The 18,565-nt window shown below is 53.3% G+C and overlaps 1 protein-coding gene across 3 annotated transcripts in view; it reads left to right on the forward strand.

Annotated features, from left to right (window-relative positions):
• The window catches only part of SLC39A11 (solute carrier family 39 member 11), a 79,870-nt gene that overhangs the window by 29,736 nt on the left and 31,569 nt on the right, over positions 1 to 18,565 (forward strand). For all 3 annotated transcript variants that reach the window (XM_027654549.1, XM_027654548.1, XM_027654550.1), the window contains exon 6: positions 14,894 to 15,064. In XM_027654549.1, the coding sequence (XP_027510350.1) occupies positions 14,894 to 15,064 (171 nt within the window). The remainder of the gene's footprint in view (positions 1 to 14,893; positions 15,065 to 18,565) is intronic.

Here is an 18,565-nt window from a genome sequence, read left to right on the forward strand (position 1 = left end):
CCTGTGGGACTGTGGGTGCCAGGGATGCAGGGATTGTGCCCTGTGGGACTGTGGGTGCCAGGGATGCAGGGTCTGTGCCCTGTGTGTTCTTGCTGCTCCTCTCTGCTCTCCTTTGATTCCAGGGTGATTTGTTAGTCCAGCAGGTTTATTAAAGCCTGGTGAGGGATGTGCTGGTGAGGCCCCACGCTCCAGAGTCGGGTCTGGAAGTCTGGAAGCTGCAGGGAGGGTTTTTTGTGGTGCTTGTGGCCATTCATCAGAGGAATAATTTCCCAAACGGAACCTTGTTAATTCAGGGAGTGTTAATTCCCTGGCTACACCTGACAATCTGTTATGTTTTTTTAATTCTGCAGCTGGATAAAATAAATTCCTCAGAAATTCATCTCCATCCCTGACAGCTCTGGTGGCTTCTGTGTGGTGCTCAGGGATGACAGTGGTGCCAGGGACAGACAAGTGTGGCACCGTGTGCTGTCATTAGTCCTCTGGAAACCTCTCCTGGTTTAGGGTGTTGGGTGTTGAGGGTGAGGAACATCTCCAGGGATGTTTGTGCATCAAACCTGTGTCTTCCCAGAGTGGTTTGGGAGCAGCTGGAGGGCTGAAATCCTGTCTCAGCTCAGTTCCAGGCTGGAAGAGGATTAGCACAAGCAAATCTTGGGAGATTCACCACTCCACTGCAGCTGGTTTGGGGAAACCCTTAAATTTCAAGGTTTATTAAACTGAACTAACAACTGCTCCAATCCAGCCCCTGGAGTGGATGTTGTTTGGGCTCCAGTCACTGAGCACAGTAATTCATTTGTTTCCTAGCGGTGCTTCTTTAGCTGAATGGGGATGGGAATCATTTGTAGTCACCCTAAGGATGCTTTGGAGGAGTGAAATGAAAGCCAGGAGCTGCAGCAGTCACTCTGCATTAGGGCAGGAGGGGCTGAGGAGTGATGCCAGAGCGTGTGCCATGGGGTGCAGGGAGGCATCAGCACTACTGAGGGAAAGGGAATCAGCTGCAGCCACCAAAAAAGGGCTGTTCCCCAGGTTCCAACTAAACAAGCATTTTAAGGATAATGAAGTGTATAAAAAGCCATAGCCCAGCTGTGTCAGTGGAGATGGACCGTGGCTGCAGGAGTGGGATGGTGTGAAATGGGCTTGGCAGGGGATGGGCCAGGGATGGGAACAATCCCCAAATGGAGTAGGGGGGCACTGAAGTGATCCCCAGGCTCAGTGGGTGTGTGTGGAGCAGTGTGACCACATTATGGAGACAGGGGAAAAAAATATATATGTATGTATGTGTGTGGCAATATGTCCATATATATATGGTAATTGTCTGCCTGGTTCTGGTCCCATTTGCAGGTGACCTGTTTTCTTCCCTGCAATGTGACATCAAGGGATCTATTTAGGTAAAAAAAAAAGCCTGTGCTGCTTTGGGATTTTGACTTGTCACCCTGTTCCTGGTGGTGCTTGGGGTGCTGGGACCATCCTGACTCTGCCTCTGCCTCTGCTTCCACTCAGCTCTGAGTCACCTCCTCAATCAAAGCTTGGCTGTTCTTGGGGTGCAAAGAGGGGCTTGGGGGGACACCACTGACTATATTTTATTCCCTAAAAGCATGAAGTGCTGCTGTGGGGTTTCCTGTCCTTGCAAGGCTGCACAAAGGGTACTGGAGCTGCTGGGAGGTGGCAGGAGGTTTGGGAGCACCCACTGTCACCCTGGGTCCCAGCTGAGACCTGTGGGTGCTCAGATGCCTTTGTGGAGCTGAGCTTCTGCCCGGGAACAATGGCTCAGTTGAGACTTTGCTGCTGTGGGTGATTTGGGGCTGCTGCCCCGGGGGGCTGTGCCACTGGGTTTTGCTCACCAGTTCAGCTCCAGTTTAAATCTCAGCTGGTTGCCAGGGGACTGGGGGAGCTGCTGGGGCAGAGCTTGTGCTCCCTGGGAGCAGAGGGTTGGGAACCTCTTTTGCTTTTGCTGGCAGCAGGTTCATTTTCCATAATTGCTGGTTCTGATGTGATTTGAGCTGTGATTTCTTTCCCATCTGATTTCAATTTCAACACATTTTCGTTTCAGTTCATGGTGTCCTGAGACACTTGTTCATGTCCAGGCTGCTCTTTATCCTCCTCCACGTGGTATATGGCACAGGATGATGGAATATGCCTTTTCACTAAAAATCAATGTTTTATTTCCTCCACCCCCCTCAACAGGAAGCTTTCCCACATACACGTATTGATTGTTCAGATAAAAGCCATGTTTATATTATAATTGCTCTTTAAATCAGTGGGGCTGGTGGGTTTGTACCATAATTGCTCTTTAATTCAGTGGGGTTGGTGGGTTTACACTATAATTCCTCTTCAGTTCAGTGGGGCTGGCGGGTTTACACTTTAATTCCTTTTTAATTCAATGAGGCTGGTAGGTTTGCACCATAATTCATCTTTAATTCAGTGAGACTTACGGGTTTACACTCTAATTGCTCTTTAAACAAGTGCAGAGCTGGTGGGTGCTATGGGAATGAATATCTGAGCTTGGATAATATTTTGAAGCCTCTGCTGTTGGGCATCCTGTGGGATGCAGGAGGATGGCTCCTGCTCAGGGCCACCTGGGATGGGGGTATTGAGCCACAGAGGGTGTCTGATGCATGAAGGGAATATTAGATCCTTTAAAATCATAATTTTTGCCATAAAAATCCCAGAGTGCTTTTTAGCTCCTCTCTGCCTCCAGGAAAGGTGATACCCACTGTGATCAGTGGTGTGGGGTCAGTGGCCTCTTCCTGAACCAATCCAGCCTGAAATTCCCCCCAGTGCACCCCAGTCCTGGCTCTGGGCCACCACTGGGAGCCCCCTGGGCACCAGGAGCTCCAGGGACACTGGGATCTGGTCCATCCCTTCCAGGGTGACTGTGGCTTCACACTGCTCCCTGGGGACCAGTGTTGGTGTCCCCTGGGCCAGACTGGCTGGGGACAGTGCCCAGGGCTGGAGCAGGAGCTGCCACACAGTTCCAGGAGGATTTTTCCCCGTTTGAAGGCAAAAGCTCTGTGAGGGGCAGAGGTAATGAGGGCTCTGCTCCATGGTTCCTGCCTTGCCTCAAGCCCTGATAACACCCAGGCTGTGACTGAAGCTTTCTTGGCCTCTTGCAATGGCTCTATTTAATCTGGATTCTCCAGCATGTAAAGCCAGGGAGCTCCTGCTGGTGCCGTTGCCGAGGAGGGAACCCTGAGTGTGGAGTATCCCCCCTACCCGCCTCTCCCTGAATAGCTGTGGAGCAGCTGCTCTGCCTGCCCTGCCTCCAAGCCTGCCTGCTGCTGCTGCATCCCAAAGCCTGCCCAGGGGACAGGGATGGGGATGTGTCTCGTGCTGGGGTGCAGGGATGGGGGGCTGGCTGGGAGCCCCTCGCCCGGGCACCGGCGATCCCGCTCTGCGCGGCCGCCAGGAGAGGTGTTGGATAAATAACCCCAGTTGGGGAGGGTCCTTCTGCCTTTCTCTGGCAGGCTGAAATGGTTTTTGGTTTCCAGCTGAGCCTGTGTAATGATTTAGCTGCTCAGACATCCTGCCCATCACAGACTGTCCCTCTCGAGGGGGCTGTAAATGAGGTTTTATTTCATCCCGACACGGGGGCAAAGGGAGTTCAGCCCGGCTGGGGTGGGGTGGGGGTTTGTTGGGCTCCTGCTTGTTTTCCCCTTGGCACAGGAATAGGCTGTTCCTGGATGGAGCAGGATCCAGGCAAGCGTGGCTGTCCTGCCCTTTGGAGCCTGCACAGAGATTTCACATGGGTTTGGATGCAGAATGTCTGCAGCACACGAGCAGAGATCTCAGATTGTGCTTTTCCTCCCTTATTTTCTCGGGGGCTGGGGAAGCAGGAGCGTTGGTGGGACTGGAACAGCCCCAGCACCCGCAGTGGGAGCCAAGCCTGGCAGCTCCTGCGAGGGAGGTGTGATGGGAATGTGTCCCCTGAGTGTCCCCATGCCCAAGACATGGGCTGGGGACCGATGGCCCCTGGCTGCCTGTGGGGAGGAGGTGACAGCAGGGTTTGTGCTCTGATTCTCGGGTCCCCTGCAGAAAAAGGTCTTTTATTTTTATTTTCAAAGACCTGGCAGTTTCTCATCTGTATTGTTGTCAGCTTAAACCGAGTCTCTTTATTTTCTAACCTGTGTTATCTGCGAGTCACAAAGCTTGAGCATATTCACGGCCATCTGTGTGGCTCCACTTCCAGCAGAGAACTCGCCCTGAGTCCCAGTTTTGCCCTCCTGGGTGATGCTCAACGATAACTCCATCCCTGAGGGCGTCTGGAGAGAGGAAGCAAAGCTGAGACTGATCCTCTTCAAAGCCCTGGGATGGATCTGTGACAGCAGATGGTGTGAACTGCCTGAAAGTGGGGATGAAGCAGCACTGAATTCCCAATTATGTGTAATTAAAATGGTGCTTATTTATTTATTTTGCTGCCAGTGGGCGTCTCTTGCCTTTGTACGAGGGGCTGTGCTGTGGTGCTTTCCCTGCTCCCAGGAGGTGGGAATTTACAGCTTCCACAAGCGATGCTCAGATTTGAAATTCATCAGGAAAATATTTCTTTGGCTCTTTCCACCCGGGAATCCCTCTGGAGTGCGTGAACGGGGACAATCCCTGCTGTCCCAGCCCGGGAAGATGCAGTTTGTAGAATAACATTATTCCTGTTTGAAGTGGGGCTTGGAGCAGCCTGGTTTAGTGGAAGGTTCCCTGTCCGTGGCAGGGGCTTGGAACTGGATGATCTGAAGCATTCCTTCCTACCCAAACCATTCCATGATTCCATCTTTTTCCAGGTGGACCTCGACAGCTTTCCCAGAGAGCAGTGAGGTGGCCAACACCGCCGACTCCCAGTATTCCGGGAGCTTCAGGGAGATCTCAGGCTGCTCAGAGTTGCAGCCATGCCAGGCTCAGTGGGCTGTGCATCACTACTGGGTGAAAAATCCCTGGAAAATATTCCTCCCTTCCTGCAATGTGTTTTTTTTTTCACTGGTTTGGTTCTGGCATTGTCAGAGCCGTTCGTATCCCGCTGGGTGGGGATCAGGAATACCTTCAGCTGGGAGCAGGAGCAGCTTGGGATGCTTAGTGCTGAGGGCTTTTCCACAAAAAGGCAGGTAAAGGCTGTTTAAAATCCTCCTTTATTGAAATCCAAGAGGGAAGTGTAAAGGAGAGGGTTTTTTTCCGTGTGTGCTTCCCGGCTGAATTCCCGCGGCGCAGGAAGGGGAGTTTAGCGCCGTTCTGCTGGCTGAGTCATCCCTGTCTTCCCACCTCGGGCTGAGAGAGATCGATTTGCTTTGGATTCAAGGGAGAAAAAAGAACCCAGCTCCTTCTGCCATAAACTCCAGGCGTGGCTCAGATCCTTCTTTTCTTTTTGAGGTGGATTTTGGGGTGGTGTTTGCTGCCCTCCCCCAGCTCCGGGTCTGTGCCGGGCCAGGAGCAGCCCCTGGGAGATGGGGTGATGGTGAGGATGATGCTGGGCATGGTTTGGCCAGGGCTGTGTCCCCTCTGTGGGGGCAGGTGTTGCCAAAACCCCTGGAAAATTTGCAGCCCTTGGTGGAGGGCTCGGAGTGAGTGCTGGGGAATCCCGGTGGTCCCTGACCCCCCTCGAGCCATCCTGGATATCCGAACTGGAGCCAAAGGCTGGAGCCACACTGCCTGTTTGTGCTTAAACTCTGCCAGGGACAGGAGTTCTCATTGTGGAGCCATTCATCCCAGATCCATAAATCAGGATTTATTGCAGGAGAAGAGCCCAGACCCTGAGCCAGAGTCTCATCTCCCAGCTGGGGCTGTGGCTCAGGGCTCTGTTTCACCCCATCCTGCTGTGGCCGAGCCCTGGGTTTGCTGTTCTGGTTTTACCCAGAGGACAACCTCAAATAGGACCATTTCAAATGTACCAGTGGGCTGGGCAGTGCTGCCCACAGGAGAACAGCACTGGGATCCTGCCATGAATGTGGGAAGTGGCTCCTGCTCGTCTGACAGGGCTCAGTTCAAATCCATTTTCTCCCCCTTTGGTGTTTTCCTGCTGCAGCAGGTGCCTCTGAAGTGGGAGGGGTGGAATCTCCTGCTCTCCTTGCCGTGGGTTTTGTTGGCATCCAGCCTTTCTGGGGGGGCTCAGGGAGGGGATGTGGCTGCACTGAGGTGGGAGGGATGATGTGGGGTTGACTGGCCATGGCAGTGCCACTCCTCTGCAGGCTGTCCAGGTCTCCTTCCATCCCACAATCCCTTTGAAATCTGGTTTGTTGGCAGAAATGCTGTCGGTCTGCTGGAATTTGTTTCTGAGGACCAAGGGTCTGTGTGTGTGATCCCATCAGGTGTGTGATTTTTGTTTGTGACACCAGCAGGGTATCCCCATCCCACTCGTCCCCACGGCGTGGGGGATGATGGATTGTGCTCCTGGAAGCAGCCTGATGGTTCGGTTTTGCCGGGAGAGTGGGGCAAAACTCCAAAGTGTTTGGAGCCAGGATTGATTGTGTGAGTCCAAGGGCTGAGAACAAAGGAGCACTTTATTTACTTTCCTCAGAAATCGATTACTGGTTTCATTTTGCTGGCTCTGGGAGTGGCCCCTTTCCCCTGACGTGTGTTTGGGATGCTCAGCCCCAACAGGCACGGGCTGGGAAGCCAGTGCTGTTCCCTCCTGCCAGGCTGTGGTGGGTGGGAGATGACAATGGGAACTCCAGATGTGTCCCTCCAGATGTGCTTTTATTCCAGAGCATGTGTGAAACTGCTGAACAGCAAATGCAACCTGTGACTCGAGGAATTCCCTCTAGGAATCAGCTTGCAAGGAGCTGTTGTGCTGGCAGTTTTAAACGGGTTTCCCAGAGAAGCTGTGGCTGCCCCAGCCCTGGAAGTGTCCAAGGCCAGGTTGGATGGGGCTTGGAGCAAACTGGAATAGTGGAAAGTGTCCCTGCCTGGGGCAGGGGGTGGGACTGGATGATCACTAAGGTCTCTCCCAGCCCAAAACCATTCCATGATTACAGGCACTGCTCCACTGGGCCACTTCCATCTTTGGTTAAACCTCTGGGCTCTGATGCGTTTATTCATTGATTTCTGTTTTGAAACTAATTTAATTAAAGTGCAAAGAGAATTTCTCTAGCCAAAGCCACCGTGTCCTTTTGGAACGAAAGGAGGAGCGGGTGACTTTGGATGGTGGGAATGAGGGGGGAGAGAATAAGAGAAACTGTGGAGAAAAGAACTGAGCAGCAGCTCATCCTGTGCCTGGTTTGGTGCCTTGGAACTGCTGCAGGGAGGTGGTGTGGCAAGACCCGAGTGGGAGTAACCCCTGTTGTGTTCTGCTCTCTGGGATTCTGACATCTGGGATGTGTGGCTGTGTTTGGACTGATACCTGCTCCTGGAGATTTCTGCTCCGTGGATTTCTGTATTTTGATTCAGCTCTAATTAAAAAAAGACAGGCAGGAGAGAAGGGTTCAGGGGAGACGTGCCGGGTGTAACGTGGCAATAAGTGGATTAAATTCCGGGGTGTGAGGAGTAGGGCAATGCTGGAGCCTCTCTGGGCAGGAGGCACGGCTGGATTGTGTGCAGATGTGCCTGGGGGTGCCAGGACAGTGCCAGGACCCTCAGGGATGGCAGCAGATGGCTCTGCCAAGCCGTGGCTTTGTCACCACACCGGGGCTGCTTGGAGGGGATCGGCACCAGCCCCGTCCTCCCGGCTCCAAGGTTATCATCCCTGCTGCTGCTGCTGCCTGCTCCCTTAATAGCTCCTGGTAAAAATCCCAGTTTTCTTTTCAAGTGGATAACGAGAGTGTGGTTTTTCCCTCCCCTCAGAGATTGGCTGTGTGTGTGATCCTGCTCAGATCAGAAGCTGTTCCCTGCCAAGGATCGGAGACGCGAGCGTAGCTCAGCCCTCGGAAATGAAGTGATTAAATTAACTTGGATGTGTAAAATTTCAGCATAAAATGATTCAGCGAAGCACTTTATCTACTGGGAACTCTTTAAAGTGCTCTTGGAAGTTAGCAGGAATTAGTTTGCTTGGAAGGACCTGGTGCATGTAATTACCTTGAGCGTCGTGCCGCTGCTCTCGCCCAAGAAGTTAATCTTTAAACATGGCAAACATGGAGCAGTGAGGTCAGGGAGGGCTTGGACATCACTCCTGCCTTCTGCCATCGGAAAACCTGTGTCACCTGAGGGAACAGCAGCACCTTGGCCATGCTGTGTGTGGCCACCATGTGCTTGGCTGGTGCTGTGTCATTTTCCCATGCAAAAGTGCACCCAAGTGCATGTTGGCAGCTCTCTGGGGTGACAGGAGCTTTCCTGGGTGCAGGAATTGCGTGGCAGCTACAAGGATCACCTCGTAGGAGATAAAGAGGGGCAGCAAGAAGGATCTGAGCATCCTCTCTGTGTCCGTGTGGCTCCTCAGGCTGCTGGGGCATAATTTCTCATGAGACACGATGATGGATCACTGGAGCAGCCAGGGAGGTGTTCTTGCATCAGGATCAAGGTTTGGATGGGCAAAGGTGGTGCTGGCAAAGTCAGGAGAGGCTGGGCAGGGTGACAGGCAGCACACAGCAGCAGGGATGCTCCGTGTGGCAGGAAGGAGCCACCTGGGAGATGGGTGCTGGTTGGCACTGGGAGGGTGCAGGGCTGTTCCTGGCGTGGTGTCTGAGCTGTGTTTGGGTGTCAGAGTCCCCTGCACTCGGTGCTGGGTGTGGGTCTGGGGGAGCCAGTGGCAGTGACTCTGAATTCACAGCCCTTTGTGAGAGCTCCTGAGCACGCCCGGGTGAGTGACGGTGCCTAATAGACAGTGAGTCACAACACTATTTATCTCCCTCACTGAAAGCCTGAGCAGATGCAGGGACCTCTCTGAGCTGCCAGGAACGCTGGAAAATGAATCTGTGGCGTACAGGGGGCTGAGGTCGTGCCAGCAGGACGGGGCTGCAGCCACCACAGCCTGCACAGGGGGTCAGGAGTGTCCCATCCCCACTCAAACAGCCAGCACGGGGCTGGGGTGGTGGCTCTGTGGGGGCTCCTGGAGCATGGGAAGCCTGTGCTCTCTGCTCCGGCAGCCTGAGCTTTGCTAGCAGTAAATAAATGCTATTTTTAAAAGTAAATCCTTAGTTTGACCATAGTTGGGCAGCTCCTCGGAGCTCCTTTTTCAGCATTTTCGTCCTCCCCGTTCAGACTTTGTGAGAGCTGAGTTCCCCCTGGCTTTGGGGACTCCTTCATTAAAGGAGAAGCTTTTCCCTTGGTGGTTTTCTTTCCAGCTCCGGTGTGATCCGTGCTGTCAGACCTGCTCAGAGCATCCCGGGACTCCCACCTGGCTCAGAGCCAGCGGGATGCAGCTCTCCCTGTCCCTGTCTGTGAGGAGAAGGCAGTTATCCCATAAGAGGTGCTGTTCTTAATTACTGGCGGTAATTAAAACCTCTTCTGGAGGTGGGAGATAAGAGCAGCGTTGCAGCAGATGCTCACTGACACCCATCTGCTCTTTGGCATCCCTTCTGTGCTCCCTGAAATTCCTGCTGCAGTGGGAATAGGAGGATGGGGGAAAGGAGGCTGTGAAGTTTAGGAGGACGAGCTCCCACAGAGAATGGGAGTGTGCACTGTGAGATGGGCACTTGGAGAGCAGTGGGACTGGTGCCTTCAGACCTAAGTGCTGCCAGTGATCCTTGGAAAAAGCCTTTGAAAGAGGGGAAAGATGAAGGAAGATACAGGTGGTGTCCTCGGAAGGCAGAGTGTGGTGCTGCTGCTGTGGTTGTTGTTCCTTCCTGGGGTTGTTCCCCTCTGACCCCCATCCAGGGTCTCTCTAAACCTCTGGAGATGCTTCACCTGCCTGGTGCTGATTCCTTTGTGTCACAGTGAGAGGTGGAGCCCAGGGGGATGTTGCAGAGTGGGAGCACTGAGGGCCCCGTGTGCCACAGGGATGAATCCCAGCGGCCACGACACCTTTCTTACATCTGCTCAAAGCTAATGGAGCATCCAGGGTTTATGGAGAGGAGCAGAGCAGGGAAAGGAGGCTGGGATTGACTATTGAGCCTTTGGGAGTCTGAGAAATTTCCTGAGTAATTCTGATTTATCTCAGCCCTTAGGGGCGAGAATTTCACCTGCAATTATTTTCTGTTCCCCGGGAAGGGATGTCAGCTCCTTGGGTTCGCATTTTCTTTAGGAAGTTGTTCCTTCTTCCCTTCCCCACCCCCAGACGAGGGTCAAACCAAGCCCCTCAGCATTCCTGGTTTTCCTAGAACAGATTTCCAGCTGCCATTGAGCAGGTGCTGGCAATAAGGACAGTGGGGTTCGGGGTGGGACTTGGAGGAGCCGAGAGGAATTTGGCAGCAGGATTGCTGGAGCAGTGGCTGCTGCTCTCCTGCTCCCTCCAGGTGCTCTGCTGCTACCTGTGCTTTGGGCTGCTGCCCTTCCAGAGTAATAATAATTATACAATATAGAAGTATTTGATGCATTTCTACCTTTCCCATATTCCCGTGTGCATCAGTAGCAAACAATTGTCACAAATTGCCGTGGAGCAGCAGTTAATCATCGATTGTAACAAGTCTATTGTGCATCCACGCCTGGCACTGCCTCTCCTTCCCTTCTCCCACACTTTGGAGCTGGGAGCTGACAAATGTAAACAAGGGTGGCAGCTCATCCCTTGGAAGTTTGAGCCGAAGGAAGAATCCCTGGAGCCCCTGGCGTGGGGAGGCAGAGCCTCGTTGTAAGGATTTGCTGGGGAAATGGATGGGGGAAAGACAGAGGAGGGTTTTGGAGCTGGAAATGATTTTCCTTCCAGCACCTTTAGCCAAAGGAGGCTCCAGATTGTCATCAGTGTGTTTGCTCCGGCTTGGAGAAAGGCAGTTCTGGGATGCTGCCCGGAAAGAGAGCCTGTGCCGGAGGGTACTGGCTCCCTCCTGCCCCCTGTGCTGTCTGGAGGGGGGTTTTGCAGCTAAGTCGAGTCTAAAATGGGTCTCAGACCACCTAAGAGGGGGTGCACAGGCTCCAAAGCTTTTCCGAGGGGGATTTGAGCAGCTCCACTGAGCAGCTCTGAGCACCTTGAGCTTCAGAGCTTGGGAGAGAGAGGCAGAGCCAAAGCCAGGCCTAAGTGGGGAGGAGGAGAAGGCTTTAGAGCAGGTGTGAAAAGCTGGAGAGCTCCATAGACTGTGGTTTGGATTCGGGAGCTGAAGGAGTGTGGAAGGAGGGGTTTTTGAGCCCAGAGTAAACAGTGAACTGGTCTGTTTTGTGCAATAAAGCTGAGCTCACAGCTAATGCAAACAGTTTTCATTAAGAAATAATCAAAAATAAAAAGCCATTTCACATGCTGATAAGAAGCCAGTTGGTTTTTATACTTCACCAGCAGTTTAAGCCGTGCTTAAAGCCATTTATCTTTCTCCCAGTGCTGGCTGCAGAGGATATGAAAAATGCAGCAGGCCACACATATGTAATTAAACTTTTGGCAGAATCTTTGCCCTGCAGCTTTACTAAGAAATTCAATAATGATAAATCGAGTAGAATATAGAAAAGACTTTTTGGGAACAAGATTTAAAATAATGTATGTGGCACAGACAGTTATTTGCCACATAATTGTCTTGGCAACGTTCTCGTGAACACCCTGTCTGATGGTGTCAGCTATTCTTTACAAACCACCCCTTGTTCTGCTCTTATCACCACTCCAATTTGCTATTGAGGCTTTCCTGATTCCCAGCCAAGCCTGTGTTTAGCTGTAATTACTGTTTTGTCCCCCTCAGCCTGGGTGAGATGCAAGATTTCAGGCTGGGTGCTGTGTTTTGTTTCTGGGTGCTGTGTTTGGTGTGATGGTTGTCCTGGTCCCCTTTCTGATGCTGGGAGCTGAAATCATCACTCCAGTGTAATTATCCTGTATTTTTTGATCTTTTCAAACAGCAGTTGGAAGTTAATCCCGTCACTTGACCAGTCTCACTGTTCTTTGTGACACTGCTGGGGAAATGATGCTGGATTTGTCTCCCTGTTTGGTGTTGCTGCCTTTATCCTCTGCTAATGCACCAATAATTTGTAGTAGAGGCAATTTCGTGTTCAAATTGTCCACTCAAAACACCCTCAACACTTTCCCTATAAAAGCTGCATCGCTTCTCTTTATTTCCCACAGATTTTCCCTGTTTGGTGCTGGCAGGAGCTGAGCTCCTCACCCCCGTGGGCACCTTGACATCTCCCTGTCCTTGGTCACTGCTGTCCTTGGAGGGGCTGCAAATATGCTTGAAAAAGGCTATTTTTCATCAATTTTTTCCAATAGTAGCAAGCAGACTAGTTGTAAATACAATAATGATGACAAAGGTGTCTGGCAGAAGTGAGGTGGGACTGGACACCTCAGCAGGTGGCAGGTTAAGCAACGGAGCTGGGCTGGGCTTTTGCTTTCATTAACTGGCTTCAAACTGAAGGAGAACAGGTTTAGATGGGAAGGGATATTGGGAAGAAATTGTTCCCTATGAGGGTGGGCAGGCCCTGGCACAGGTTACCCAGAGAAGCTGTGGCTGCCCCTGGATCCCTGGAAGTGTCCAAGGCCAGGTTGGATGGGGCTTGGAGCAACCTGGGCTAGTGGAAGGTGTCCCTGCCCATGGCAGGGGTGGGACTGGATAAGCTTTAAGGTCCCTTCCCACTCAAACCAGTCTGGAATCCCATGACTGCGTGAAAATCTGCCTCAAGAGCCCACCCTGCCCTGGCTGTTGGGATGTTGGGGTCGCTCTTGCTTTTATCAAATACTTGTTGCTTCCTCTAAAGGCAGAAACGCTGCTCTTTGGTCACTCAAATGTAAGTTCTTGTCTCTAAATGTCACATAATCCATTTATCCTTCTCCCTGGAAAGCCTTTGATGCTGGAGGGGGATTCCTGCCCTGCTCTACATCCTCAGATGACCCTGGTGCCTGTGCAGGGCTGAGGCTCTGCAGGGAGTGGGGGTCTTGGGCTGGTCTGTCATTCTGTCCAGTCCATGGGTCAGCACTGGTGGCCAGGGCAGGGACAGCTGAGGATAACACTGTTTGTGGGGCCAGGGAACATGTGCCAAGCAATTAAATTAGTCCAGTGGTCTGGTAGAAGGAGGGAATTTCATCCCTAAGTGGCTCCAGCCTTGGCTGCCCCTTTGCCAGGGGTCTCCCGTGCCAGCGTTCCCGCCGTGACTTGGCCGAGCTGCTCCACGGATCTGTTTGTCCTTGTGTTGCTCAACACAAATATTTGTCTTTGTCCCTGAGGGCTGGGCTGGAGCTGAAGCTCTGCCACCAAATGTTATTGACTGGGCTGGGATCTGGGGACAGAAAGTGTCTGGCTCCGGGTGGCTCCTGACAGGGACAATATTTATCCGGGCAGCATCTTGCTGTGTTTGCAGAGTGCTGGGGGAGGTGGGAGAGTGGCTGTTTGCAGCCCTGGTGATGCCACCCGGGGATGCTCCTGTGGCACGGGAGGTGGCAGGAGGGAATCCACCTGGTTCTGCTGCTGCCCAGTGGGGTTTTAGTCTTTAACCTGTTTTTTTGGTACCAAAAACCGAGAGGACGTGACCTTGAGCTGCACCAGGGGAGGTTCAGGTTGGACATCAGGAGGGGTTTCTTCACAGAAAAGGTTGTTAAACGTTGGAAGGGGCTGCCCAGGGAGTCCCCATCCCTGGGGGGGATTGGAGGAATGACTGGATGTGGCACTCAGTGCTCTGGGCTGTTTGATGAAGTGGGGATTGGTCACAGGTTGGACTTGATGAACTTGGAGGCTTTTTCCAACCTCAGTGATTCTGTGAAAACATATTAAATTCTTGGTTTTATTCTCTGTCTTGCCGAGGACCGTTCTGGGAGGCCTTCAGGTGTGTGGGTTTGTGTTGTACCTGGCAAGATGCAGAGTGTTGCTGACACCTCTGCCCTGCCAAGGTGACCTCCCTCAGTTTGCACGGGCCCTCTGGTGCCCGTGGTCTTAATTGGCTCTGGAAGCACACGCTGTGCAGTGTGTGATGTGCCAAAGGGAGAAGGCAGGATGGAGGGGGAGGCATTGGCATCCCATCAAAATGATTTCAAACTGCTCCTTGCACTGTCCACAAAAAAACCCCCATCTTGGAGCTGGTGGGTCGAGGGGCAGGAGAGAGAATTACATAAATCTAGAGGGAGATAATTATGTTGTCTAAGTGTCAGATCTGTGATATGAAGCCATAGCTGTGTGAGGCTGAGGAATTTGAGCTCCTCATTTCTTGGCTCCTCTGATCCTTTCTGTGCTGAGGGTTAGCAGTGAAGGGCTTGGGTGTGGGTGTGGGGGGCTCATTGTGGTGCTGCCTGGTGCTTGTTCCTGCCCTCTGAGCTGTAGTCTGGGCTTGGGTTTTTGTGGTGTGGTTTTAAAGGACTGGTTGAAATGGAACCCGTAGTAATGGCCCTGCTGGGAGCAGAGGTCTGGAATAGGCTGGAGTCATCTGGTGACATCATAGCAAATGGCAAATGGTTTTTCTCAGTGGAAGAAATGATCCTTAAATACAGGTCAGTGTGCCCCTTTGGTGAGGGGGTGAAATCCAGATGCAGTGCTGTGGGTTTTCCTGCATCGGAAAGGCAATGGAGCTGCAGCCCTGCCAGGGCTGGGGTGAGGTGGGGGACAGTCACACTGTGGGTCCTGGCAGCTCTGTCCTCATCACCCTCACCCCCCACCAGCCCCAGAGCTTGTCCTGCCAGGTCAGGACTTGGCAGGGTGTGAGCCCAGGGTGCTGCTGGGGAGCTCTGCGGGACCAGGAGCAGCTCCCTGGAGGAGGAGGAGGGGGCAGAGAAGGAACTTGGGCTTTGCCTCGGGGTCTCCATGGCCCGTGGGCTCTGCAGTGTGTGTGGGGACCCCCCACCCTAACCTGAAACCAAGGGGGCAGCACACCCCTTCAGCCCCGCTCTGCTCCCTGTTATTCCTTCTCTCTGCTTTCTCCTTCTGGGAGGGGGGGGCAGGAGCTGCCAGGCTGTGTCCATCTGTCCCTCTCAGCTGACCCAGGTGTTTTTCTGTCCCCCCAGACAAGGGTGAGAACGGGGAGCCCTACCAGAGGAGGAGAGGTGTGGGGTCCAGCCTGGCCGACGGCCCCCCGGCATTCCCGGTGCCCAGGGACGGAGCCTCCACGCCCGGCAGCAGCAGCTGGAGGCGGATAATGCTCATGATCCTCGCTATAACCATCCACAACATCCCAGGTGAGCCCTGGCTGTCCATCCATCCGTCCATCCCCGCTCACAGGCGGGTCAGAGCCATCCCAGGGGGATCACATGGTGCTGCCACCCCTCTCTCCCTCCTTTTCCTCGCGGGTGGCACCCGCTGAGTGGGTGCCTTTGGACGGGATCTTGTTCCAGATCTTGTCCTCCTGGTGGGGCTGAGCCATGTGAGGTCTTGGCAGCAAAACCCCACACGGGGAGGGGGCTCGGGGGGAGTCATTGGGCTCAGGGGGAGCCTTTGGTGCCTTGAACATCTGCAGCCTGGCTCGTGCCAGCCTGTGGTGGGCGAAAGCTGTGAATTCCAGGGGCATATTGAGGAAGGTGATACGGTAAAGACAACAAATTCTGGTCTCTTTTAGTTTCTCTTCTGGTCTGCGAACCAGCAAGAGATGCATTTTGCAGCGCTGTGTCTCTGCAGGAGGATGTACAATTGGGGTTTATTTTCTTCTTCAAGGGAGGGATTTGGACAATAGCTGGAAAATTGCAGAGCCCCGAGTCTTGGCGGGCTGTGTCCTGCCAGGCTGGGCTGTGTGTCCCAGGAAGATGCGATAAAAGGCTGATGAGATCACTTTGTAACAGCTGAGGATGTGCCACTGCTCTGCAATTCTTGGGGATGTTGAAAGTCATATAAGTCGACCTTTTCCAATGCTTCTTTCCTGGTCTCCTCTCCCTCCCTCCTCCTCCTCTTCTCCTTCCCCTCCCCTTTCCTTTCTCCCTTCTCTGCTGGCTCTGCCTGGCTCAGGTTGGAGCTGGGGTTGAGGTGGGTGCAGGGGGAATGGAAAAAAGCTTTTCTGCATAACGTTGATCTGTAAATCTGTGGAAAAGTGCTGAGTGCCTTGGGAAGAGCCGTGTTTTCTGAGCATGGCTCAATGGTGAGGAGGTGAATGTTGTCAGGGTGGGAGCTCCAGGCTCAGGACTTGTTTGATCCATCAGAGCCAGGGCAGGAGGAGCTGCCTTGGGCTGTCACCCCGTGCTTGGTGATTCTGAGAGTGACTTTGACCCAGTGCCAGGACATCCATCTGAAATTCCATGGCTGGATGGTCTTCCCGGGTGAGAAGGCTCTGTTAGGGGCCAGTGACCACACATCCCGTGTTTCTGCCCTGCCAGGGCACCCCAGGAGTGAAGGAGTCAAAGCCAACACACGGTGAGCTCTCGGCTGCTCGTGGGCGTTCGCTCCCTCAGCACTGAGAGCTGCCTGGTGCTCGCTGGGCTGGGGGCAGGAATTGCTGCCTTCCAGCTGGTTACTGACTCACAGCACCCTTGGGTGCTCCTGGCCCCACCCTCAGGGCATCCAGCTGGCCAGGGTTTCCTTATCCCAATAAGGAAGCTTTGCTGCAGCTTTTTGCATCGCCAGCACAGGCTATTTCTGTACATTCACCTGCTTCAGTTTGTCAGCAGCAGCAGCACATTTGTCCCTTCTCATCCCTTTATTCAGTGTTAATTATAGGTAGATAACTGATGCCGTGGTCCAGCTCCACGTGTTGCTGGGGGAGGCAGATCCCTGCAGTCAAGGCGAGGAGGGAGCTTTGAATTCCCCACACACAGAAAGAAAAGGAAGACGTTTGTATTGAGCAAACTGTAATTGGATTTCATCCCTCAAACGATGTGTCTGGGAGCCAGGGTGAAGAGCCAGGTGTCATCTGGCTGCTGGGCTGGGGATTCCTGTCTGTCACCAGCAAAGAGAGAAAGTTCTGTAGAGCAGGGAACAAAGTGTCACCCGTGGAGGGAGGTTAATGGTGACATGACCCTAGCTGCCACAGAGATGCTGGTCTGCCCTTTCATTGCTCCTGCAAGAGCACAAAGCCACCTTGGGATGGTGACAGACGGTTTGAAATTCTCTCTTGCATCTTAAAGGTCACAATATTAAAGCTTAATGCCCAGAGAGGTGTGTGAGCGGTGGCTCGGGCACTGCCTGGAGGCTCAGTTCAGTAGGGGGTCTGTTCCTACCAATCCTGGTCCCCCAAGTCCCCCTTCTGCTCTTTTCCTGCCTTTTCAGCAGCCCCACGGTGGTGCTGGGTGGGTGACAGTGGCTGTTTGTGCCCAGTGGGGCCACTCACCAATGGCAAAGTCCTGACTGACATCCTCCTCTCAGTGGGGACGTGCCCAAAGTCACCCTGGGGTTTGGAGTGGCAGAGGTTGGACGTGATCCTGTGTCTGCCCTCGTGCTCTGGAGCCCTTCCCACAGGGTGCAGGGTGCCAGCACTGACTGCACCCCGAGACATAACTGAGACTGTGAGTAAATCAGGAGCTCGTGGCCAGCCCTGCTCTTTACCAGCTCTCTGCTCTTTCTTGCATGAAGCAGGTGCTGGTGCAGCCTCGCTGAGCAGCAATTTGGGGCTCAGCTTTCTCTGAATTCCTTCTGCTTTCCCAGGAAAAGCAGCGGCGGCGCTTCTCGGATCCGCCGCGGCCCCTGATGTGGAGCAGGGTTTGGAAACACTGTAATGCTCTCCCTCAATTAGCAGCCCTGCCAGAGGAAAGGCTGCTATAATTAGCACAGACTCCTGCAGTGTAATGACACCTCGGCTGTGCCTGTGCTGGGGGAGGCGGGAGGTGCTGAGCTGGGATGTCAGGGATGCTCCTGCCACGGGAAAACCACGCTGTGCTCATCAGTCATGGAATGCTTTGGGTTGGAAGGGACCTTAAAGCTCATCCATCCCACCCCCTGCCATGGGCAGGGTCACCTCCCACTAACCCAGGTTGCTCCAAGCCCCGTCCAACCTGGCCTTGGACACCTCCAGGGATCCAGGGGCAGCCACAGCTTCTCTGGGTAACCTGTGCCAGGGCCTCCCACCCTCACAGGGAGGAATTTCTTCCTAACATTTAGTCTAAATTTTCCCTCTTTCAGTTTAAAATCATTCCCCTTTGTCCCATCACTAACTGCCTGTGTAATAAGTCACTCTCCATCTTTTTTATAAGCTCTTCAAAGGAACATAATCCTTTGTAAGTACTGGAAGAAGCACTGAAAGGCCTCAGTTGGATCTCTCGAGAGCCTTCCCTTCTCCAGCTTGCTTTGGCAGAAGCTCACAGCTCTGCTGTTTGCTCTGCTTCCCTGTAAGCTCAGGGCACTCACACAGAGGTTGTCCAGGTAGTTCCCAAGGGTTTTCTGTCCCACCTGTACCTTCATAAAACTGCACATCCTTGGCAATGCTCTGGTTGCCTCAGCGAGGGAGATGCAGCTGGTGGGGTGTCCACGTTCACCTTGTCGTGTCTCTGGGCTGCCCAAATGCCTCTGATGGGCTGGAGCTGCTCTTGCTCCTCAGAATCATTGTGTCTCAGCCCAAACTCTACCTAAAATCCCTCTGTCTGGTGATTAAAGCCCTTCAAGGACTGGCTTCCCATCCCTGTTCTCCTCTGGCGCTGGTGGGGAACGGGCTCCCCTTCTGTTGCCAGCAGAGAATTGTTTTATTGACTTTGATCCCATTTTAGGGATGAGCTGGTTTTGGTCTTGGCAATGCCTCTATCTTTGGTTTCAGGCTGGAAGCA

This window comes from Corapipo altera, unplaced genomic scaffold (genome assembly GCF_003945725.1).
Source record: "Corapipo altera isolate COAL_440 unplaced genomic scaffold, ASM394572v1 343, whole genome shotgun sequence".
Lineage (NCBI taxonomy): Eukaryota > Metazoa > Chordata > Aves > Passeriformes > Pipridae > Corapipo > Corapipo altera.